The following is a 25,906-nucleotide window of genomic DNA, read 5'->3' on the forward strand; positions in this document are numbered from 1 at the left end:
CATGGCATTCCCACAAGGAAACAGGCACGGCACGGACCAAGACCAGAGGAATATTTTTATATTGACAACAAATCGCTTCCCGAAAGGTCAGTAACTCAAGGCAGAGTAACTTCATATTATTCTACTATGCCCGTATCTTTAAAAATGTTTGGCTTTCAGACTTCAATTTTGTTTAATGTTACATACTTAATAAATGTTGGTCGCTGATTGATCTAGAATTACTACAATGAAATTAAACTATCGATATGGCACTATCCCAAAGTAAAGCTTAACTATTATCGGATAACATTTAACATTTATTATGAGATGGATATTTCATTTGAAATAAAACTACCTGCCGTTCAGCTTTCATTTATAAGAACCTGTCATGGAATTTGTCTATGATGGGTCGCATTTGGGCGATAAACCTAAAAATGAACTTCTCAAGCAGGTTGTTTATAACTTAAGAGTCACTTTGTCAGCAAATTGTCAAAATTATGGTCAATAGTCTCTGGGTTTTTTTTCAAGGACTCACCAAAGATGGTAATAGACATTTTGCAAGTGAATTTTGCAGAGCTGCATGTTTTAGCATGCCAACTGAAACGGTTTCATCCAGAGCTTGTGTGAATATTTCCGAGACTACGTCAGGCTAGTGGTATATTTACAGGAAAAAATAACAACGCATTTTTTTTTTTTTACAATTTTAAAGTCAAAAATAGAAATGGTCACAACCGTTCGTCTATTAAAATTCCCTTATGATGGGTTGGATCACAACAGTTTTTTTTTTTAAAAGTTAAGAAAGCTTTATAAAAACAAGTTACTAAATGCATCAAATATGTTAGAATAGCATCGATTAGGCCTACATATCCAAAACATTTGGGGGACAATTGTCATGATTACTGATGTGATTCACCTGTGCCCGCTCATTTGGTGCCAACCGCCACGGTTTCTGGTTGGCTCCCTGTCACTATTTGAACCCAGTCCTGTCAATCCCCTGTGGTCAGTCCGTCTGCGAACCTCTGTGTATACTGGGCAAGCCTTTTTTGACCCTGACTCCCACCTTGTCCTGTTTTTGCTCCCGTTTGTCTCTGGCTACAACCTGTTTTGATCCCGACCACGTCTGCTCTCCCGTCCCGGCTTACGACCCATTTTTGTTCCCGACTATGTTTACGCTACCGTTCTGATTTACGACTCAGTTATGGACCACGCCTTGCTCTCCCAGACATCGCCATCGCTCGCTACGGAAGATTTACTTCCATGTTCGGATCACAATTAGAGTACGAGAGCGACCTGCTTCCTGCATCCAGCAAGCATCAGATTGCGGGCGCTGCCCTTCCTCTGTCAATAAAATTGTGAGAAAACGTTACGAGATTGGGTCTAACCTGTTTGCTGGTTGTGGCAACATTTGAAAAACAGAAATACTCCCAATATGAAATACACCCAATGACAGAAAACACTAAAATACACCAAATAAATAACTACCCAAAAGAGGGTGAAGACTCAGATTAAAAAAAAAACAGAACGGGAATCTTTCCAAATCAATTTTACAGCATAATCATAAACTTTGTAACTACCGTATTTTCCGCACTATAAGGCGCACCTAAAAGTCTTGTTTTTTTTCAAAAGCTGACCATGCGCCTTATAACACAGTGCGCCTTATATATGGCTCAATATTAAATTCGCAAGGTCTCGCAACTACGAGAAACAGCCGCCGACTCCATTTTTCGCGCTGTGCATACTGGGAAATATTAAACGATTGGTAGTTGCCGGGGCTCGTGTTGTATTTGTTTACTAAGTGGCAAAATGGCTACCCCATTAAACTGCTTAATTCATATTCAACAAATACAGTATTTGTCTGAATCCAGGGTTATGACTGGTGAAGATGTAAAGCACAATTTACCTTAAACAAACGCAGAATTATTCAGAATGTCACGTTTGAGAGAGAGAGAGAGCGAGAGAGAGAGAGAGAGCGAGATTCTCTTTCATACGTGCATTTGTATAAGAAAATGGCTCCTGTTAAGAGACACGCGTACAACGCCGAGTTTAAACTCAAAGCGATCAGTCACGCAGCACAACACGGCAATAGAGCGGCAGCGAGAGAGTTAAACTTAAATGAATCAATGGTACGGAAGTGGAGAAAGGATGAAGATAAGCTCCGCCAAGTAAGGAAAACTCAACAAAGTTTCCGTGGCAATAAAGCAAGATGGCCAGAGTTAGAGGAGACACTTGAACAGTGGGTTGTTCAACAAAGAGCGGCAAGCAGAAGTGTCAGTACGATAACTATACGTATGAAGGCAACAGCGCTGGCACAAAAACACCGGACGTGTTGGATGGCCCATTCACTGAGATATGGTCAATTCGAACACAGCAGAAGAAGAATTCGAGGGATTCGTCGATGAGGAGCTTATAGAGTGATCTTTGTTTTTCTTTTGTGTGTTTACGTTTTACATTTTACAGTTATTATGTTATTGCTTTGCACTCGTTGTTTTTGCACATTACGAGTGTCACTTTATTGCGATTGCACTAACGTTTCATTTAAAATAACAGTATCAGACGTTTTTTTCTTTGCGTGTTGACTAAATGGACAAAAAATAAAATGATATGTCGATGTTGTTCAAAGATGTCAAAGATGTGTCACGAAAATGCTTTACCTCAGAGAAAATAATAAAACGGCTGTTTATTTATTTTGGGAGTGAATGGAGTTGTGGAAAGCTTGTTTGTTAATAAAGTTTGACCTTTTTGAATATTTTGTTGACATTCCCTTGAGCGTGGCAACATCTAGAGGTTGCATAAAGTAACTACATTCTCTACTGTAGTCAAGTCGTCACATTTATTTACCGTAAATAGCCCTTAATCCCAAAAATGTCTCGAAGGACTGCACAGGATTACAATTACAAAATTGCACAATTACCTGATCTTAAACCAGCATGCACTTATAGCGCCTTATAATGGGGTGCGTCTTATGTATGGCATAAGTTTTAAAATATATCATTCATTGAAGGTGCGCCTTATAACATGGTGCGCCATATAGTGCGGAAAATACGTTAAGTTAATAAAACAAAACAAAAAACAAGTACGAGTCAATACAGGTAACATCCAACGTGTGCTCAACTAGCACGGCTAGCAGAAGCTTAGTATTTTCCAGTGGATGCAGCCGGCAACACCTATCGGACTATTTTAGCAGCCGGCCACAGCACAGCAATAAGTACATACAATTTTTGCAGCAGATCGCGCAAAAAATGATTTATGACCGGCTGGTGTTACCCAAGAAATGAAATGAAATGATCTGAAATGATCTGAAATGATCTGCATTTTATATAGCGCTTTTCAAGTCAATGACTTCCCAAAGCGCTTTACATTGTGCTTCACATTTCCCAATAGCGGCCGTGATCTGTGCAGCCATGCAAGGCGCTAACCTGCTTATTGGGGGTTCAATGTCTTACCCAAGGACACTTCGACATGTAACACGGACAAGCCGGGATTCGAACTGGGATCCCTTAATCCTAAGACGATCGCTCTACCTCCTGAGCTACTGCCGCCCCCAAGATTAAAAAAAGGAAAACAGACAGACAGGGTATCCACACGCGAGTTAAATTCAAGACTTTTTAGGACTTTTTTGAATGCCTTTTGAGTCAGAATTTAAGACCAATTTGACAAATAACCCCACAAGTGAAACAAACAAAAGAAAAAACGCAGCATGAATTAAAGGCAATTTTTAAAAAGTGTTAAATATAATTTTTTTTATAACATTTTGGTCCAGTTGAAAACTTTCCATCTGAAAAACATAGCACTCTCTAAAGTTTTTGACATGGAAAACAATAAATTAAAAAGATGTTTACAGTACATCATGGATCCTCATTAAAAACTAGTAGATAAGTACTAATCCCAATGAACTCTTCTGCCACATTCATGAAGCTTTTTGATCATGATGCATGAAAAATACCTTTTTAACTAAACATTTTAGTTAAAACAAATATAAATCTTACAGAGTTCACATTTTCTAAGACTTTCGAAAAATGGATTTAAAACAATTTAATTCCAATTAAGGCCTTATATTTAGAATTATGAATTCTATGCCTTTAAAGATGTCACGACACGGAGCGGGAAACAGGAAAAAAGGACCCATTCGCGTAGACGTACTCACAATTTATTGGGGGAAGGATGAGGAGGGTGCGCAAACTCGATCCGGGGATCGATGGTCGCGGAGTGGATTAGAAATCTAAACAAAAGACAAGTTGTCGAAAACAAACAAATGGATCGGACCAAAAACAAAACAGGATCAAATACGGGCAGATTTACAGAACTAGGCATTTAACAGGTTTTAACAGAAGTCTCACGGAGTTTAACCAGGTTTAACAAACGTTCCAGCAACGCACAGTACAAAGGAGCGCGCTTAAGTACTCCAAGCGCAATCAGTCCAATGCGTCTCAGCCGGTGTCATGGGGCGGGGCCAGCTGGGCGCCATGACAACCGTGCAGGACATGACAAAAGACTTTTCAAGGATCTGTGGTAACCCAGGACAGAATATTCCCCCGAGCCAACCAACCCCCCCAAAAGCCAATTTCTTATCCAAAAAAAAAAAAAAAATATTTGATGCCAAAAATCCTCTTGAAATATGTGAAAAAATACATGTACATGTGTATTTAGAAGATACATCATTTTAACCTACAACAGCTGACATCTTCCTTTCAGTTCGGAGCATTTTGGGTTCAAGACACAACGGGTTATTGGCCCGCGATGGGTCGGCGTCGCACCATACACCAGTTTGTCCCAGGTTGGAGTTAGGCTTTGGAACAAATTACCTAAAATTTAAACAATGGTAGCAGAACTCTTGGAATTGTAAGTTGTGTTCTGTGGTCTGAGCAGCCCTTTGAGACTTCTTGTGATGAAGGGCTGTACAAATAAACATGACTTGACTTGTGTTCACCAGTGCCTCTTACATGCCAGATAGAAATCAGATTTTATAGAAAATCACTAAGACGCACCATTGGCGAGCGATTTTGCAGTTTGTGGGCTACTCAGGGGGCTACCTGGTGCCCACGGGCACCACGTTGGAGAATCCTGATGTAGGATCTTATTTCACCCGAGAAAAGTTAGGGAATGCTGTAATACAAAGACAAGTCAAGAGAGACAGAAGTCAGATATCAATTAAAAAAAATCTCTCCTACCAGCATGAACGCGAGTGAAGTGGTCAGGCGCTCCATGCCAAACCCCGAAGATGACAGCGTGGTGAGCAACGACTACTCCACCACAATAGGTGCCCTCATCCTGGGTCTAGTCTTCCTACTGGGCGTGCCAGGCAACCTCTTCATCGTATGGAGCATCCTGGCTCGAGCACGGCGTCGCTCCGTCACCACTCTCCTCATCCTCAACCTGGCATGCGCAGACGGCTTCCTAATGGCGCTTACCGTTTTCTTCATCGTCTACTTGGCCAAGCAGACTTGGGTGTTCGGCACGGCCATGTGCAAGGGCCTCTTCTACTTGTGCAACGTCAACATGTACGCTTCCATCTTCCTCATCACGCTGATGAGCGTACACCGGCTGGTGGTGGTGGCGCTACCCCGCAAGACGGCGGCCCGGCTCAGCCCCAAGATCGTGCGCCGGGTTATCTTGGGCATGTGGCTGCTGGTGGCCGTGAGCGCCCTGCCCTCGTTAGTGTTCCGGGACGTGCGCGAGGACAAAGACGACCGCAACAAGACGCGCAACGTGTGCGCACCCAATCACACGCTGCCTCGATACGTAAGTTCCTCAGAGTTGACCTGTGCCCTGGTAACTGAAGGCGAATGAACATTTCCGGTGTCTCGCCGCATGTTCTTTTGCTGGACCAGACCCAATTCGGACTTTGAAAAACATAGAGCGAGAGGCAGGGGTGTCAAACTCATTTTTACTCGGGGGCCACACAATGGAACGAACATTCTCTTGGGGGCCGGACTAGTTGATTAGCGAGAAAGGAAGAAAAAGAGTAAGAAACAAGAGAAAGGGAAGGCAAGAAAAAGAGAGAGTGTAACAAATCGAGAGAGAGGGCGAGAAAAAGAAAGAGAGCGAGGGAGAGAGAGAGAGAGAGAATGTTAGAAAGAATATATATATATATATATATATATATATATATATATATATATACCGCAGCCATATCCCCCTAGTGGGAGGTGGCTCATTTCTGACTCTTTCTGGGAGATTAATACAGAGGAGGGGATTCCCAGCCCCCTCGCTCAACCCAACTGAGGTGTTGGGAGTCATTAGGTGACCAAACCCCCCAATTTGAACCCCTAATGCTGAACGCCAAGCAGGGAGGCAACGGGTACCAATGTTTAAGTCTTAGGTATGACTCGGCCGAGGCTTGAACCACAACCTCCCAGTCTCGGGGCGGGCGCCATAGCCCCAAGGCCACCGAGCTGGTAGAAACGAGAGATAAAAAGAGAAATAGTGAGAGAGGGGAAAAAAGAGAGGGAAAGAAATCCAAAGACAAATAGAAAGAGAGAAGTAGAGAAAAGAAAAGAAAAGGAGAAAAAGAGAGCGAGAGAGAGAGAGAGAGCGAGAGAGAGAGAGAGAGAGAGAGAGAGAGAGAGAGAGAGAGAGAGAGAGAGAGAGAGAGAGAGAGAGAGAGAGAGAGGGAGGGAGAAAGAAAGAGGTTGAAAGAAATACAAGTACAGCGTTTGTGAGAGGCACCTGGCTTTGGGAACATCAAGCCGTCATATTTAAACCTGCACCTCGTTTTTCTCCTGCGCTTCCCTCAGCGTTGTCTCGCGGGCCGGATTCAATCCCTTGGCGGGCCTGATCCGGCCCACGGGCCGCCTGTTTGACACCCCTGAGCTAGAGAAATGCAATGCCATTGAGGACATTTATGACAAAGTTTCAAAATAAAGACAAAATCAGAGTGCACTCGGACCACTCCAACCAAGATATTGATAATGAGTGCATTTCCCCCAAAAGGCTTTAAAATTTGTTAAACTACAGTTTAAATAGGAAAGGTGAGTGTATTTGTAATATGGAACATGAAACTAACAGGGATCTCGCATTACAAGGCAAATTAAAGGAGAAGTTCCTCTACAAGATTTAGTACTGCACATTCCTGAGACGTCAAAGGTTGTATGATAAGATAATGGTGGAAGACCATTGCTGGCAAAGTACTGATAAGAAAGGATACAGATAGAGTAAACACTTAATATGTGGATAAACATGATGCACATCTACAACAACTAAATGAACAATGCAATCAGCAAAGCAATGATGTGATGATCAAACAATAAACTTACTCTTATGGTGACAACATACCCAGTGACCTATTTTGATAATCTAATCTAATCTAATCCTTGGGTGAAAACCAGACAAGTTCCTTCCCTTGGTTGTTTTGTACAAAAATGACAATTTTGGGGTTGTTCTAAACCATGGGTCGCAAACTTGATGCTCGTCAGACCCCCAGAAACACCCAAGTAGCTTGCTGACCGGTTTTGAAAATAAACCACAAGTATTGGGAAATTTTTATTTTCAAGTTTTTCTACTTTTAAGTAGTAGAAAAGTCTTTATTCTGGAGTGCTAGGTCTAATCACGTTGTAAACAATGTTCACTATATTGTTATCATTGAAAATAATACTAACATAGTAATTACACGACAAGTTATTTTTAGATATGAATATCGAACTGGCAATCGAATCGCTAATCACTAACCTAATCTCATTAGCTGCATCGCTTATCCTCAGTAGGGTTGCGGGGGTGCTGGAGCCCATCCCAGCAATCATCGGGCAGTGGGCAGGGGACACCCAGAACTGGTTGCCAGCCAATCGCAGGGCACACCGGGACAGACAACTCGCTCGCTCATTCACACCTAGGGACAATTTGGACCGGCCAATCCACCTGAAATGCATGTCTTTAGAAAGTGGGAGGAAACCGAAGTGCCCGGAGGAAACCCACGCAAGCACGGGGAGAACATACAAACTCCGCACAGTAAGTCCGGTAGCTGGATTTTAACCCACACAGGAGGTTTCCGAGATCTTAGAACTGTGCCGCACACGCGCTAACCACTGCGCCGCCGTGCTGCTAATTACTAACCAAAAATAAATAAATGAAAAAGTTTAATGACCTCTGTTCTGAACAAGAACGTAAAGACAGAGATAATCGCAACAAGACGCGATCCGAGTGCGCACCCGATCACACGCTGCCTCGATACCCAAGATCCTCAGCGTTGCATGTCAAACTGGTAGCTCTGCACGCTGAATAATGACAAAAAAAATCAAATAGTTGGTGACCCCTGATACAAAGTCAAGTCAAGTCATGTTTATTTGGGACGCCCTTAATCACAATGAGTCTCAAAGGGCTGCACAGACCACAGATTATTGCAAACTACAGACTATTATTACATCTTATTATTAAAGAAGACCATAAAGTCAAGGGCTGAATGGCTAGAACTATCCGGAACAATCTGTATCCTTGTTAGCGATGGTATTGTCGAAAAAGATTTTGAGGTTATTCTTTTGTGCCGCAATCACCTTCGAAAAATAGGCTGATTTGGCAGAGGCAAGGGTTATACTTTAACGCCATTTTCGTTCAGATATCCAGCAGTCTTGTTTACGCAATCTAGTTTTATGACTAAACCAAGGCGTGCGTCTTTTCAAGTCAAGTCAAGTCAAGTCATTTATTTTTGTATAGCCCTAAATCACGAAGAGTCTCAAAGGGCTTCACAGATTGTTACACTAGACGCCACGGAATCCAGGACACTAGCCAAAGTAGCATTATCATTCATGAGTGAGTCAATAGAGCCTTTTTATAAAGGAAACGACACAACTACCACTGGAAACAGATCAAAGAGCTCAGAAACTGTACCAGTGCAAATATTGGGGCTGCTAAATCATTTAGTTTCTTTAATACAACATTTAGCCAGCACCTCAAATGTAATTAAATAATGATCAGAAATAACAGTCACATTTGAGGTTGAAACTTCTCAAGTCAGAACCAAGTCCAAACAAAAATACCTATTTTTGAAGGGTCATATCCATACTGTTTAACAAGTTTTCATTTCTGGAGAATTCGATTCCATGACCTCAGAACTGTGCCGCGAATGCGCTAACCACTCAGCTGCCGGGCCGCCCTAATTTTTTGCATTATTTTCCTTTTTTTTTCCAGTTATCGGCCTGTAGCTAAAAATAGAACTTTGCAACTTGCGACTCATTTTGCAATCTTATTGCAATATGTATTCTGTGTAGCACTATTTAGTTATTCTATATAACACGCTACAGTGGGCATTTCCACGTCACACTGGGTATTTGCATATTGTATTCTTTTTGCTTTATTATTGTATTGTTCTCAGCTCAGGGATGCTGCTGGAAATGTGAATTTCCCTTCGGGGATGAATAAAGTATCTATCTATCTATCATTTTAACATTTTTCACCATTTAACCAGCCCCGCCCCCAGCTTGTTTAATTTTTTGTTTGGATTTTCCATCCAATTGACTTTAACATACCTGGTTTAAAACGAGTCTTGTGGACTTAATAGTTTCGATCAAAATTGAAATTGAATGGATTTCGATCTTCTCAAGATCCAAACCGACACTAGCGAGACATAAATTTTGAAGTAGTTACAATGAAAATATTATTATTATGTTATGTAAGACAGAATAAAAATGAGTGCATGTTGGCAGTGGAAGCTGAGGTTTTGGATTTCTCATTAAAAATATATCTGATAATTCCACTAAGGAAAAAATTGGTTTCTGATGGATTCGATAATGGGTTAAGCATCGATGGATTGTTGCACCTCTAGATGTTAACGAAAGTCTCTATCTGCAGGTACGGTTTCAATATTCCTTTGAAACTGTGGCGGGTTTCATCCTCCCCTACGCCATCATCATCACCAGCTACGTGCTCATCATAAGACGCCTGCGGCAGACCAAATTCCGCCGGAAAGTCCGCAGCGAAAAGCTCATTCTGGCCATCGTGGTCATGTTTTGTCTTTTTTGGTTGCCGTACCACGTTATCAACATGATACAGGTTTGACTCATGTAGCAGCTTTTGTCTTTTGATCGTCGTTTGATCTTTTGAGCGAACCCTGAACTATGTTTTGGTTTGATCCTAGGTGGCGGCTGAGTGGTACCCCGAGGGATCACCCAGGCGAGAAATGTAAGTAAAAATTAACTGGATGATGCAATGCAATACAGTAATTCCTTGCCGTTTTGCAGTTCAACTTTCGGGGGGTAACAAACGCATGAATTGTAATCTCCGCATCCGACTGAGACAGCATAGATGGAAAAAAGCTGTTCTAGTAATATTCTTAACGTGTGTTTGAAAGGACAGATCGGGATCATATATGACACCTAAATTTTTGACTGAGTCACTCTGGGTGATATTACATTTGTCAATGTTCAGAGACATTTTTGAGAACAAGTCACGGTATTTAGATGGACCAATAACTAGCATTTCGGTCTTTTCAGAGTTAAGGCGCAAGAAGTTGAGTGACATCCACTCTTTTATCTCAGTGAGGCAGGCCTCCAAATTTCCACAGTTTAGTGTGGCAGATTCCTCCATTGGAAGATATAGCTGAGTGTCATCTGCGTGGCAATGGAAAATGATATTATACTTGCGAATAATACCACCTAATGGAAGCATGTAAATGCTGAAAAGAAGGGGGCCAAGCACTGAACCCTGCGGAACACCACATGTAACACTAAAGGGCTCAGATGTCATTTCACCATATTTAACACAGTGCGTCCTATCTGAGAGGTAGGATCTGAACCATAAGAGGACGGTTCCTGAGAGACCAATCCATTTTTCCAAACGTTCTAGTAAGATATTATGGTCCACAGTGTCAAAGGCAGCACTAAGGTCCAGCAGCAAGAGTGATAAAGCGTCGGATTTCATTGCCAGTAGAAGATCATTGGTTACCTTAATCAGGGCTGTCTCAGTAGAGTGGTTGGCCCTTGATCCTGATTGCATTGATTCAAAAAGATTGTTATCGGATATAAAATAATTCAGCTGCTGTGCCACAACTTTTCAAGTACTTTAGAAAGAAACAGTTTGATACAGGTCTATAATTACATAAGCTTTCTGGATCAAGATTGGGTCGTTTCAGTGTAGGTATAATAACAGCGGACTTAAAAGCCGCTAGAACTACACCTGAGGAGAGTGATATGTTTACAATATTTAGAACTGAAGGTCCAAGGACCCCAAAAAGACCATTAATCAGAGAACCCGGAAGCGGGTCAAACAGGCAAGTAGTCGGTTTGGCCGTATTCACCACCTGTTTAAGATTATCGAGTGACATATCACTAAATATGGGCGACGCTCAGGAGGTAGAGCGCTCGTCTTGGGATCAAACGATCGCAGTTCGAATCCCGGCTCCTCCGTGTTACATGTCGAAGTGTCCTTGGGTAAGACACTGAACCCCTAATACCCCCAATAAGCAGGTTAGCGCCTTACATGGCTGCACGGCCAATATTGGGAAATGTGAAGCACAATGTAAAGCGCTTTGGGAAGTCTTGACTTGAAAAGCGCTATATAAATGCAGATCAATTCTTTTCATTTTATAAATAAACACTTTCAACTAAATCAAAGAACAGTGGGAGGAAAAATAATCATGCGATGCTCATTTTTGTATTGACAATGTTTACCGCTCCTTGGTTATTTACTGTGCATGAGTGCCATCTGCTGGACACTTACTGTTGGGTCGGTTAATTTGTCAGTAAGATACTGTGGCCGCTTTACTTGCACATTCTTTGAGTATATCACTGTGCCCTCATTAGCTTATGACAAGAATAAAAGCGAAGGTCGCGTTTCATCATTAAAGTAAAATTTGTAAATTATGGGATGGGTAGGATGTGCAGTTCGTGATCAGTGTATCAGGTTTGTGAGGCTTGTAGTCTCCATATGTTCCTCTGCCGGAGACTCGAAACGGGTGGAGATGGCACCTCTTCTTTCGTGATTTGGATGTGCTGCGTAACTTATTTCTATATCCTCTATGTACCATTATCTCTCACAAATCTGAATCTATTTCTATGTGTAGTTGGTACGGGGATTCTGACTTTCTTATAGATCGCCATCATTTAGCATCCACCTATAAACAGTTATTAGCGTCTTTGGAAACCTTTATGTCATGGATATAACTCTGCATAGAAAAATGAGACCCTTTTCTACTTTCTTTTAAGTTTGCATAATAAGGAAGAAATTATACGGCTATGCTATCAGGAATATCGACTAAAGAGTCACTCGCTGTTTTTTGGGCCTCTCAATTTGCTCCGTGTGAGATACATGGATACTATAACTATGGTGGGCGTGGCCTAGCGCTCGGTCGGATGTATTAATCCCTCATCCAGGCAAATCCAGATAAAAATATTCTTTCTAGCCTTTACCATTGTTTAGTAAACAGTTGAACATTACTGAGTTACTTAAAAATACTCGTTGCCAAGAAGGCCGAGAAAAATGTCTTTATGTGAAAGAATGCATTAAAAGGAGAACTTTCACTTCCGGGCTCTTTTTTTTTTTTTTAATGTATCTGTGATGTCTCCAATATCTAAACAATGTTTTTTTTTAAATACAAGGGGCACTTTTCTTGTAAAATAAAATTTCATGCATGAACCTTGCAAGAACTTTTATCACCTAATGTTTCTGGTGATGTGATTACATGATTTCGGTCACACGGGAGATGCCCACACTCTCAATCACTGGATAGAGGAAGCAAAGCAACACAAGGAAGTGGGGGCTCCTCAATGTGTGGACAAATATCAAAGCTATTCCTGTTATCTAGTGGTGATTTATCAAACTGAAACAATTCCCAGAGGCTTTATAATTACTGATCAGGAGCGCCAAAGCCTTAAAAATAGTATAAAAAAAGGGAGAAAAAAACATTTTTACGTGTTGGCCCTCTGTGTCAATGATTATAAAAATGTTATACGTTATGGCACTGAATAAGTTAAATAAATAAAGACGCTTACCTTTGACCAGTTGACTTGAGTTTGACGCATCTTTCTTTCGACAGTCTGGACCGCATCTACCAAACGAGTCGTGCAATCACGTCGGCCTTGGCCTTCATCAGTAGCTGCGCCAACCCTGTCCTCTACACCTTTGCGGGCAAATCCTACATCAAGAAAAACGGCTTGGGCTTCATGGCACGCCTCTTCGAAGGGACGTCACTGGACCAGACAGCCACCAAGCGAGGCAAAGACGTGACGCTCAGCAACGTGGACTCCTCATCAGCGGTACAAAATGGACGATGAGGAGCCTGGAATAAACTGAAGTGTTGGACCACAGAAATTAAAATACAAGTAAACATGGAGACATTTGGTTATGGAACAATAATCGGTTCTAAAACTTTCTAGGCTGTATTTTCATTTGTATCCTGTGAGCGATCCTGAGTTGTGTGAAATTATTTATCTCCGTGTGAATTTTGTTTTCCTACCAATGGGTCTGTCTGATGATGTACTGTATGTCAGTGACTGTAAGATCAGACTCTTTCCCTAGAATCACTGATCCCTAAAGCTTTCTGTACCAATGACCGATTTAGTGTCCGACATTGTTTTCACATCCGGGCCCAATGTTGGTGTTGGACATGTTTGGATTTTTTCTAAAATAAAAGAGCAATCAGGGTAAATGCGCGAATGGTGGAATATTTAAGTGTTCTTGTAACATGATACATAGCCATAGTTTTTGAGACGAAATACCACATGACAAGTAATCACAAATGCAAACTTACCAAATAAGTCCTTGCCAAGTTGTTGTGGCTGTAGTGTGGCTTCCGTGCTCTGCTTGTCAGGCTCTAGAGCAGGGGTGGCGAACACGTGGCTCTAGAGCCGCATGCGGCTCTTTGCCTCATCATATTTTCTATATACTGTGGCTGTTTGCCTTGTTTCATGTTTAGTTTTTTCCCCCCTCTTGAATCCATCAGAGTTAATAACAAATAATAAATAATATTTTGAAATTAATTTGGCAGATTTGTTGTTTTTATGCTGCTCCGGACACATAACTGACTGCCAATCATCTGCGTAGGTTACGTCAAATGCCGGTCAGTGCGTGGTGTGGCTCTTTGACTCTCAAAGTTAAAAGTTTCGTTTCTTTGCGTCAAACTTGTTCGACACCCCTGCTCTAGAGTCTAGACGTAGGAATTCCACGCATCATTGAACTGCAACGATCGATCTTTCTTCCGTTACCACTAGTTTATCTGATTTGTAACAAAGTATTGGACAGCAGTTGACCATTCTTCATGATTGGTTATAGGCTCAGCTAAAGCGTGGAAATCCGGTTTGATTCATTTTTTGCTGAATTTTTCAGGAGCAGGGATCCTCGCTTATAATGTGACAGGGGTACCACCCTACAAGCATCTGTGCCCATGGGAACCAAATTGAATAATTTAAACACACCATTTTTCGTTCTGTGTGGCCTGGTAACAAATGACCCACAATCTGGTGGTTTTTTTGGTTTGAACAAATTTATTGACACTAAAAACAGAAAACAATCATGACAATCTCAACAGCAATTAAGCACATTCACAATATTATATTCCAATATTACGTTTTTAACAGCAAACACAAAGTGAGGTTTGAACAAACCTTCTCGAAAATCAAACACCAGACCATGGCACGAAAACCATTGTTTGAGATGACAAAATATATACAATTATTGCGTTTACACTTCGGACCGCCCTCCATTAAACACAGGGATAGGGCAAATCAACTCATCATGTTTTACATCTCTGTCCAATTAACGTTCTTCTCAACACACCAACGGCAGTAACCGGAGGTTAGAAATGAACATTCTGCTCAAATTTTCACTGTTAAAAATGTCTATCCATCAATTATCTGCACCGCTTATCCTCAGTAGGGTCGCGGGGTTCCTGGAACCCATCCCGGATATCTTCGGGCAGTGGGCCGGGGACACCCTGAACTGGTTGCCAGCCAGTCCCAGGCAGTTGAATATATTCCACTTTTAATACTACCACGAGGAAGAAACCAAATTTAAAAAGTTAACCCTTGAGTAATACCACACAGTGGTCGTGTAGTCATTTGCCAGTTCTGTTCTTGACTTGAATTCTTTTTGCATAACTTTCATTTGTTAATGTTTATCCCATGTGAATACAATTACATCTACTGAACAAAAGATCCCTTTTACTGGGTTGCTTCAGCTGGGGTTGGTGAAAATTCAGCTTCACTGGAACATATGGTCATAAATAATTTGCATAGGAGACAGCAGTCAGACTCAAGAAATGGACTTTGACTGGAACACAGCATGTTGTATTTTAACATGCAGGTAGGTATGGCACATGACTATTTAGGGTCATTATGGCAAATGCACTAAATGTTACCTCATTACTTGGATTTTGTAAAACAGCAGTTCAACCTGTTGCCCAAATTTAATTTTAGAGGTTTCCATAGTGCAGTGGTTAGCACATTCACTTAACATGCAAAGGGTCCCCGATTCAAGACTTTGAAAACCTATGTCGGCATGAAGAGGGATGGGGCGCCATCAGGCTGTACTTTCTTAAGACACACCACAGAAAATGATACCCTTAACATCCGAATGGTTAAGGGTTCTAACCAACCAGTTTTGTTTCACATTAAATGCTAGTTTTCATACTTTTAGATTGCGACAGCTTAAAAAAAAGTGTTGTGCAGTCTAAACCAATTAAAATCAAGACCTATAATTACTGAACTTTAATATTGAGGGGAAGAACAAGTTTGTCAATTTTATTCCCACATTTTCAAGGGGTTGAACTCTTTTTCCAGGTAATTAAGTAGGAAGCCATTCAATATATCTATAGGGAATCACTTAGGTTACACCTCAGAAGAAGCAGTTTTAGTTATACACACATAATATACACCTATGACCAACAGCAGAACATTAGATAGATGATACTTAATTCATCCCCGTAGGGAATTTCACACTTCCAGCAGTATCCTTGTGTTGAAAAATAAAATAATAAAAGATATAGAATACAAAAATACCCAATATAACGTGTTGATATAGAGTATTGAAATAGTGCAACGGAAAATACACACTGTAATTAAAATAGGGTAATATGAAAATGTGGGGGTTAATCTAATTTATATAGTCGAGACCTCTTCACCACTCTAAGAGCTTCTTACATCATCAATATCGATGTGGTATTCTACATCAAACTTGATTCATTTTTAAAATAAAGACATCTCATTGTAATACGAACAATGGAGGGAGTAGTGTAAAATATACTATTACCTGATAACACCAACCTTTTAAACAAGTCAATAAAACCAAAAGAATTGCAAAAATACTTTAATCATTATTAAATAAAACATGTAATTTGACAATAACATGTCTGCATGAAATAAAAAAAAAATGTTTTCCATTGATGACATCCTGTACAAATTCTTGAAATAAATTAGTCATTGTCCGTTGCAACTACTATGCTGTGGTACTAGGAATAAAAAGCCGAAATTTTAACTCGACCCAATCTTTGGTAGTTGTGCAGACTTTACTCTTCGAGAATACGACAATGAATATGACTTGGTTGTACAGTTTCTTCAGGGCAGGTGGAGAAATGCGCTAAACCGAAGACAGCTTCGGCACTATGTAGCGCTGATTCATCTTTACAAGGTACGTCCACTCATTAGAAAAATGACGCGGTTGGTCAAATACACTAAGAGTTAATGTACAACCCACGTTCACATAATACCGTATGAAATTAAATGATCTGCATTTATATAGCGCTTTTCAAGTCAATGACTTCCCAAAGAGCTTTACAATGTGCTTCACATTTCCCAATAGCGGCCATGATCTGTGCAGCCATGTAATTCGCTAACCTGCTTATTGGGGGTATTAGGGGTTCAGTGACTTACCTAAGGACACTTCGACATGTAACACGCACAAGCCGGGATTCGAACTGGGATCCCTTAAGCCTAAGACGATCGCTCTACCTCCTGAGCTACTGACGCCCCATGTTTGTGTAGACATAAATGATAACCTACTTATTAGTATTTTAATGCCATTTTAAGAAATAATGTAGGGGTCTTTAACGTGTGACACGGTGAAAAGTAAACAAACACAACAACAGTCCACCTGACCCTTAAGCGGACGTATCATTACCAAACCTTTCATAGCGCCCAAACACCTTTGTTAAAAAATAATTTAATTCAAGAGTTGTCATGATATATTAAAAAAAAAAGATTCAGACATTATTTCATGACGCATACATACATCACAGTAAAAGCGGTCATTTTTCTTTCCCATGCCCACATTTATGTCTATATTGTTTATCTTATCTAATGTGTTCCAGAGTGTCCATCTCATAAGCGTGGACAGGTAGGACAGGAATGTTCCCATCCTGTGCTTATGGTTCGATGTGGAGTCAAAACTCATGCAAGACTTAGGGCTGAGCAAGGCCATGTGGCGGTCCTGATCTACATGCACTGGCTGGCTCACAGTCTGCCCTACCATGTGGTGTCACAGGTCTTCAGTGTTCTTAGGTCCACCGTACACAGAATTAGCCACCGGGTCGCACAGTTAATATGAAAGAAATTGCCCAAAGCTATGTTTCAGGCTCTGGAGGTCAGACCCACATTTGCATTCTGCGCTTTCCTGCATGTTTGCATAGTCAACAGGGTACATCTCAGAAATCTTTAATAAACACTCTGCAACCTTGTCCTACCTCAAGAGATGCGGCGCTGTTAGGAAACATTGCATGGAGCCGTGGAGGTTGACAGGTATGTTTCCCCTTGGTGACATTATCCGCAAGTATATTAGTTTCCATTGCTATGCAGATGACTCAACTGTATGTGCCACTGGAGACAACTGGACAGTTAAGTTGAAGTCTGGAGGCTTGCCTTACTGAGATTTAAAGATGGATGTCACTTAATTTTTTTACACCTTAACCCAGAAAAAACTGAAATGTTGATTATTGGTCCAGCTCACTGTCATCAGTTGTTCTCAAACACTGCCCTGAACCTAGACAAATGTAATATCACTTACAGTGACTCGGTCAAATATCTAGGTGTTATATTTGATCCTAATCTGTCGTTTCAGTCACACGTGAAAAATATTACTAGAATAGCTTTCTACCACCTTTGTAATATCGTTAAGATTCGTTCGATGCCGTCCCAATCAGATGCAGGGGTTTTAATTCATGAGTTTTCTCGGCTTGATTACTGTAATGTATTGCTTTCTAGTCTCCCAATGTCTACCATCAAGTTTGCAGCTGGTTCAGAATGCGGCAGATAGACTTTTGACTAAGACAAAAAAAGTGAACATATTACTCCTGTATTAACCAACTTGCACTGGCTCTCATTCCACTTAAGATGTGACTAAGGTTCTCTTAACATACAAATGTTTGCATGGACTTGCACCCTCTTATCTTTCTGATTTGATTTCCCCATGTTCCTGCAAGGAGCCTTTGCTTGGAACATGCCAGTTTACTTGTGACTCCAAGAGCCAAGAGGTCTGCAAGCTCGAGAGCGTTCTCCGTCCAAGCCCCAGTACCATGGAATGCTATACCTCCGGAAGATAGATCTGTAACCTTAATGGAAATTTTTAAATCTAGACCAAAACACACTTTTATTAGAAAACATATGATTGATGCCCACCTCATATTTTGAATTGTCCTGACTACTTGGCTGGTTGTGATAAGAGGAAAGACGATTTGAGACACCATGTGCATTTGGTATACCGTTTCCCGAAATACAACTACTATTCAGTAAACTTCTTTGAGAAACACTTTGTTCAGTTCATGATGTGTCATAATGTGTGTGTAAACCGTGTGTTGGACAGAAACCTACAAATCACTCTGGTTTAAATAATAATTTAGTTTCAGAAGAACAAATTCACATCGGTCCAAAACAGATGACAGTAAATAAATAGTCACAAAATGTAACAAAAATAAATCAATATTTCCATAAAACTGGAAAATCATTGAGTTAATAAAATAAAGTGTTCCTTTAATAAAACAAAGGAAACATTGCACAGACATCACTGCTCTTACGATTTGTCCACAAGCTTCTCAAAAAGGATCAGGAACCGCTCCATTTTGGCCTCAGATTCCTCATGCCTTTTCTGCTCTCTGGCAAACTCTTCTTTGAAAAGGTCAAAGAGTGCATCATGCTTCTTTTTTCTGGATGATTTGTGATTTAGTGCCAGAGTGGAAGATGCAGACAGCATGCTCGGTGGTGTGGTAGCTGTGATGGCGGCCAGCTCTTCCACAGGATATTTTGAATTGACCTTTAGGTTGGGCGGGAAAAACAATTACATAATGCCAGTGTATTGTACAAAAACATGTGTATAGGGTGGTGGGTTCAGTTCCTGCTCCTCTCAACTTACCATTGGAGGTTCTGTGGGTTTAGGTGGGGTGAATGACGCCACCAATACTGGTGGGTCAACAGATGGCCTACCACCGACAACTGCACACGTGGCCTCATAACGCCAGTTTGATGCAGTCTGTTCTCCATTGTAAGTGCCCGATTCAGTTTTGAACATTTTTAGGTTCTGCAATCACAAAACTCAGTAACATGACTAATGTGTATTTATTTAAACAGGATAAACATAACAGCTAACGGGTTAGGATGATTTAGATCTCAGATTTGTGCACTGTGTAAAGTGGCGGTTTACCAACGTTCATGTTTTAACACGAAAGGTATTGTATTGCATTCATGTCCAAGACAAAGATATTTCATTGCAAATGCTTGCGTAGTTGTGGAAAAGGACTTGCATTTACAAATATTGAGAATTTGCAGTCTTCTGGGAAGTCACTTCGTTCCGAGTAAGCTGACCCCCACCCCCAATCTGAAGGTGTTAATTTATGGATTGAAGGGCCCCTCTCCCTCGGTATTGAGAGTATCGGGACACATTACACTTGCAAAACCAAGTGCCTAGGGCAAATAGCGAGAGAAAATGAGAATGGCCGCAGCATAAGATCAACCATTACACTCCGGGATCAAAATGTAAAACCAAAAAATTGATAACTCGGCAAATTTATACAATGCAATGCTTTTAAAATGTACCGATCTCTATGAGAAATCAGAAATAAACTAGATTAAAAAGATACACACAAATAAATCAAACTTGTGTTATTTTGGATGGAAATTACCCTAGGGAGAAAAAAGTATCAAAGCCCGTGAATCCTCTCATTTAGGTTTTAACACTGTCATAAAAGTATAAAACTCACCTCATTCCATCAACACAGGAAACCTTGGAAGTAAAACAAAATGATACAAATTAGTAGAACTACACCAATTAAAATAACCCTGTCCCTCGATTGAATGAGGTCAAACTCATCAGCGCAGTGGAGCATAATCATCAAATTCAGGTGAAACACGGACCCACATGCAAATCATCATTGAGAGTTTGACCAAAGAAAGTGACTTAAGATCTAAATACAAATATTTAAAAAAGGTGGCAGACATTTTAGAAGTCTAAAACTTAATTCTGAGGCAGGTGGCGCTCATCGATGTTAAATCGAGCGCTGACTCAAATGATTTGACATATTCACTGGGAAAGGAAATACTAACAAACCATAATTTAAAATCAATAAAAATAAAAGCCGAAATAATCCTCGTGAGCTTTAGCTGCCATCTTGCTAGAGGCATCCCACGAGATGGGGGGGGGGGGCAATGCTGGAACTTACACCCAACAAAACACGGAAATGACTCTATACACTGGCCACCACAAGTAAACTCCAATAATTACAGACTAGTTTTTGGAGAAAGACTTCTATAAATTGTTAACATACCGCTTTAAATGTGGCAGTCCCACACGTCCGACCACCGACATCAGCAAACCACAGAAAGAACGGATATGGAGTTGCCACCCTTTTTATGTCTTTATCAGCATCACGTGACTACTATACCACCCTCCTCATTCCCCACGGGACAATAAAAGACTTCCGGGTCTGTAGAGGCGTATTTCCGGTAATAATTATTATCTATTAATTATTATTAACATAAATATATATATATTTATATAAAAACAACAATAAACAATAACGCCAATAATATGTTTATTTCGTTCATACAGGTGGTTCTGAAATAATCCTTTGTTTTAATGCTTTAAGCGCAAAAATCTGTATAAAGTAAAGCCATTAATAAAAAACAGACAAATGTATATAGTCTAAAAAACATTCATTTGATTTTTTTTAATTGAAAAGCATGACGGATTATTTAGTTGTTGTTTTTTTAATACTGTAACATTATGATTTTTTTTTTGTAATTAAAAGTCCTGTAATAAAGTTTTTAAAATATTTTTTTACAAGAATAAATTGTCACTTTCACGTGAAGGGCACTTATATCACTATTTTTTCAAGGTGGGGTGGAAAAAAAAAACATTGTTCCTCCCAAAATGAATTTAAAATATAATTTTGCTGTTGTCATTGCCCTATTTTTTAATGCACTTACAATCTAGTCTTTTCTATAACCACTACCTTGCACCCTGATATTGTTTTATATATTTTTCACCTGGAATGCCATGTTTATTCTTTTTAGAAGCAATGTAAACTCTATTGCAAGCAATGGCAATGAAGTATATTCTATTCTATTCTATTACCAGAACAACTGGTTGACCCAATTGGGTAACATTTCTCACAGGTTTATTGAAATATAGAGGAAAAGCAGCGCCAGCGATCCAGCGCTCGCTGGAAGCGGGAAGCAAGCCGCTCACCGGATTGGAACGTGTTCCGAATGCGGAAGTGGATCTTCCGGAGCGGGAGATCGTAGCGTAGTTAGGCGGAAAAACAGGTCTTTAGCCGGGACGGGAGATCAGAACGTGGTCGGGATCAGAACACGGGTCGTTAGCCAGGACGGGAGATCAAAACATGGTCGGTGTCAAAAACGGGTTGTGCAGGAGACAAACGGGGAAATCAAGAATGGAAGAGTGGAAAACGGGTGACAAAACGGGACCGATGGGAGTCAGAGTCAAAAATGCTTGCCTTGTGAAAACAGAGGTTCGCTGACGGACTGACAACAGGCAAGTGAAAGGACTGAGCTTAAATAGGACGGGGAACCAATCAGGTAACCATCAGCAGCTGGCGCCCAGCGAGCGGGGACAGGTGAATTTCATAAGTAATTATGACATCTATTCTATTCTATTCTATTCTATTCTATTTTATTCTAGTTTATTTGTATAGCCCCCAATCACAAGGAGTCTCAAAGGGCTGCAAAGACCACAGACTATTACAAACTACAGACTAATATTACACCACTTCCTGATCTAAAACCTACATGAGAGCAAGGAAAAACTCAAAAACCTCAGCATGAGGAAAATGAAGAACCCTTGAGAAGGGACCGCACATGAGGTAATCCCCCTTCCAGGATGACCAGGGTGCAATGACTGTTGCATTAACAAACAATAAAAAAATGAAATTAAATATGAAATAATTAAAGTATAATATAAAATGAAAAATAAAGTACAAAGGTTGACCAGGGTGCAATGGATGTTCCAATAACAAATAATAAACAGATATTGTCCACATGAAATATAGATCATTCATATGCTATATAATATAAATGTGTTTTAAGCCTAGATTTAAACAGTTCTATTCTATTCTATTCTATTCTATTCTATTCTATTCTATTCATATTAGTTATTTTGATTGAAACTAAAATGAAAAAAAATGTCACTCAGTTCCTTAGCTCAAAGTGCGTTTCATTTATTAAGCAGGAAACACAATATGACTCCATTTTGGAGTCTAAATGCGTTTACATGATGCCAAAAAGGACGTCACACATTTTTTGGTATAAACTGTACACAAACAATTAAGCAAAGGCACTATACATTATTTAAAACCAACCCTTTACATTACAGCGTTAAAACTGCACACTTGTGCGACGTGGAAAAATCAACACTCTTGGTGTTGGGATATCCCGAGTGACACAGAACAGGCAGTGCCTCTCCTGTCCTTCTCCTGTTCATCTCCATCACTCTCTTTCTTTACTATTGTGCACTTCTTGATTCATATTTCAATGCAACATGCTCAAAACAGTCCTTTGGCCTTCTTCAAGTTGACCTGCTTCCACCCAGGTAGACGTTCATATTCGTCCCTCTTCATATCCAAAGCTTCCTGCCAAGTGATAACAACAGCAACAACTTTAACTGACTGTGACAGATAAAAATCAAAGAGACACAGAATACATCCCATTAGTTAGGCAAATACAGTAGCTCCCCGGGTTTCGGTTTCCCTGCATTTCAAAATGTTCACGTTATGATTTGGAATACAATAGCTGCTTTTTCCTCACATATGTTTCCCCCCTTAAATTACAAAATATTCCCCATAGCAGTAAAAAGGCCCATCTCCAGGAGAAAAATATATTCTGGGAAAAAAAAACTGAACATAAAACCCACCTAAAATATAAAGCCTCTGAATAAAATGAGTACAAAAACAGTTTTTTTTCTTTAAATATTTAAGTGAATGTAATATGACGTTTTACAATAGTTAATGGGAATGAGAATCACCGCAATGTGGGAAAATCAGTAAAGCAGCCCCTTCCCCCATTTTATCATTTGGTCTGCCAAACTCCGCTCGGAGAAATAGTCGAGCTGGGATAACGGATTGCGGCCGCTTTGGTTCTGTTCCATTTAGCGGGAATGAACAGAAAAAAAAGAGCTGCCACGCACCACACAAATTTGCTCTCTTAAGTCCTGCTCTTAGCTTTAGTCAACGGGGAATATTGGATTATGGCTAAAACTGGACAGTTCCTATTAGGTAGGTCAAAATGGCGCACTTCATTGGACGGTACAAAAAAAAAAAGCCTCCTGCTCTCGGCATCAGTCGATTAGGGATAATAAATTGCGGCCACGACCGTGTATTTTATTTTGGATGGCCAAGAAAACTGCCTTCTGCCAGTCCCTTCTTGTAGCAATATGGGCTCTGGGATAATGGTTCGCGGCCGCATGAGTGTAGTTCAGTTTTTGGTGGACAGAAAGGCAACAAAGGACTGCAGGGCCTGACAAAAATGTGCCCTGCTGGCCTCTGCTCAATACAATATACAATCGGGGATAATTGATTGCAGGATATTATGCACTGAGGTCGCATATATATCCTTTTATCATTGTTGGATAAATTTTTCAAATCTGTGCTGTTGATTTTACAAGGCTTAGCATTTTTTAACAAAAGTGTGAAAGTACTTGTGTGATATGTGACATGCAAAAATAAAATACATTTTGACCGATTGCTATTCATCATTCCGGTGTTTTGTTCATCATGCTTCCCAAATCCAGGAGTGATGCATTCATTTATCGATGCCCCGGAAAAAAGTGAGTTCCAGGAAGAAGAAGAGAGATGCGAGTGTGTATCATACAACACGCAAGACAAAAAACAGAAAGAACGGCTGCGGATGACCACAATGCACTTGCAGTTCAAGTGTGTTCATCGTGCACACTCATTTGTGAATCTGCACTTTGAAAACTCAAAGGGTAATCTTACCTCAATTCATCTAGCACTTGCTCTGAAAAATGAGTTAGAGGAGACATATAACTGGAAATGAGTTCAAAATAATAGTGGCAAAGTGTCTTAAAATGGTTCTGGACCTTAAATTGACCAATTTGTGATGCCACTATCTGCTAACTGACATAATACCATCCACGACACAGTTTCACTATTTATTTTATTGCAAAAAGTGTATGCATGTTTGCGTCTCAAGAGAAAGATCAAACCTAAAAAAATCCAGCCGGACCCTAAAATAATCCAGCCCAACCCGACCCTCGGCTATAAAAGCCCGAACCCGAATGATTAACTTGATTTAAGGGACCCGGCCCGAGGTAAACATGAAGCTGCATATCTGAGCTAAAGTGTATGCTTGTGCGATGTATGTATGTATGTATGTATGTATGTATGTATGTATGTATGTATGTATGTATGTATGTATGTATGTATGTACTGTATGACTGTATGTACTGCGTGCATGTATGACTGTACTGTATGACTGTACTATATGTATGTATGACTGTACTGAATGTATGTATGTATGACTGTATTGTATGTATATATGACTGTACTGTATGCATGACTGTACTGTATGTATCGGTATGTATGTATAGCTATTTACTTTTATTTACTCATTTATTCATTTATCTATGTATTTATTTTTCTTTGAATGACCAATATAATCTACAGAAGGAACAGTGTATATATATATATATATATATATATATATATATATATATATATATATATATATATATATATATATATATATATATAAGATATGTTTTCATTATTTTTAGAAATCACAAGATCAATGGTGAGCTATTTTCTGGTCTGCGGGCTAGTCAGGTGCTCTTAATGGGCTACCTGGCTTCCAGGGGTATCAAGTTGGTGACCCCTGAAATGCAGTTTTCTTGTTATTTTGGACAGAAAGTGAAAACTTTTGCCATTATCATCAAGAACAACATCAAAATGCATCTCCCTGACCTCAAAGTCTTGGTCGGACAAGTAGATCTCCAGTTGTAGCGGGTCCACACCTTCTGGCAGCGGTCTAGCAAGCAGCTGGTCCAGCGGGAACGTGTTTCGACTGAGCCGGGCCAGGACGTCCTCCACCCGGATGATCTGGTTGGACACCTCTGCTTCCTACAGCAACAGAAAATATTATACTTTAGAATATTTCATGTCTGCGAATGGTCAATGAATCTTACATCTAACATGAAGACGATCTTTCATTAGGAAGGTAACAGTAAGGCTCAATGTAAATAAAATAAATACATGAATAATTCTTTCTGTCCAGGAAGTATTACCCTCTCTGAGATCTCGGCGACATCCTCCCGATGCTCCCAGCTGGGGAAAATGTTGGTAAAGGTGAGCGGTTCCAATCCGGCATGGATCAGGTAGGATTTCTGAGGCTTCCTGTCACTCTTCTCTGCAAAAAAACAGGGTTATGGGATGTTTAGGGGTAGGGATTGTGGGTAGTCAAGATAAGGATATAAACAATTATTCCTGACACCAGGGATTCTATTGACCTGTTTGAAGCTTGAAGCTATCTGTCTGACCCCCAAAGAAACTGGGGGG

At 40.3% G+C, this 25,906-nt stretch overlaps 3 protein-coding genes across 3 annotated transcripts in view; 1 reads left to right on the plus strand and 2 right to left on the minus strand.

Moving 5' to 3' along the window:
- Positions 1-13,880, plus strand: ltb4r2b (leukotriene B4 receptor 2b). Its single transcript, XM_088346783.1, has 5 exons — positions 1-86; positions 5,151-5,718; positions 9,757-9,957; positions 10,043-10,086; positions 12,938-13,880. Exons 2-5 carry the CDS (start codon positions 5,152-5,154, stop codon positions 13,173-13,175), a joined length of 1,050 nt encoding a protein of 349 aa, XP_088202909.1. The 5' UTR covers positions 1-86; position 5,151; the 3' UTR covers positions 13,176-13,880.
- Positions 13,881-18,705: 4,825 nt separating this feature from the next.
- On the minus strand, positions 18,706-20,737 carry LOC148376400 (uncharacterized). The gene is made up of 3 exons (XM_088319739.1): positions 20,645-20,737; positions 19,237-19,401; positions 18,706-19,137 (listed from the first exon to the last, which is right to left on the minus strand). Exons 2-3 carry the CDS (start codon positions 19,390-19,392, stop codon positions 18,898-18,900), a joined length of 396 nt encoding a protein of 131 aa, XP_088175865.1. The 5' UTR covers positions 19,393-19,401; positions 20,645-20,737; the 3' UTR covers positions 18,706-18,897.
- Positions 20,738-22,525: 1,788 nt separating this feature from the next.
- The window catches only part of LOC148376401 (supervillin-like), a 42,448-nt gene continuing 39,067 nt past the window's right edge, over positions 22,526-25,906 (minus strand). Inside the window, 3 exon segments of the mRNA XM_088346795.1 lie at positions 22,526-22,966; positions 25,316-25,471; positions 25,636-25,757. Coding sequence (XP_088202921.1) covers positions 22,880-22,966; positions 25,316-25,471; positions 25,636-25,757 — 365 coding nt within the window. The 3' untranslated portion in view covers positions 22,526-22,879.

Source organism: Urocampus carinirostris, chromosome 1, assembly GCF_059441175.1.
Source record: "Urocampus carinirostris isolate Australia breed hairy pipefish chromosome 1, RoL_Ucar_1.0, whole genome shotgun sequence".
In the NCBI taxonomy this organism is placed as follows: domain Eukaryota; kingdom Metazoa; phylum Chordata; class Actinopteri; order Syngnathiformes; family Syngnathidae; genus Urocampus; species Urocampus carinirostris.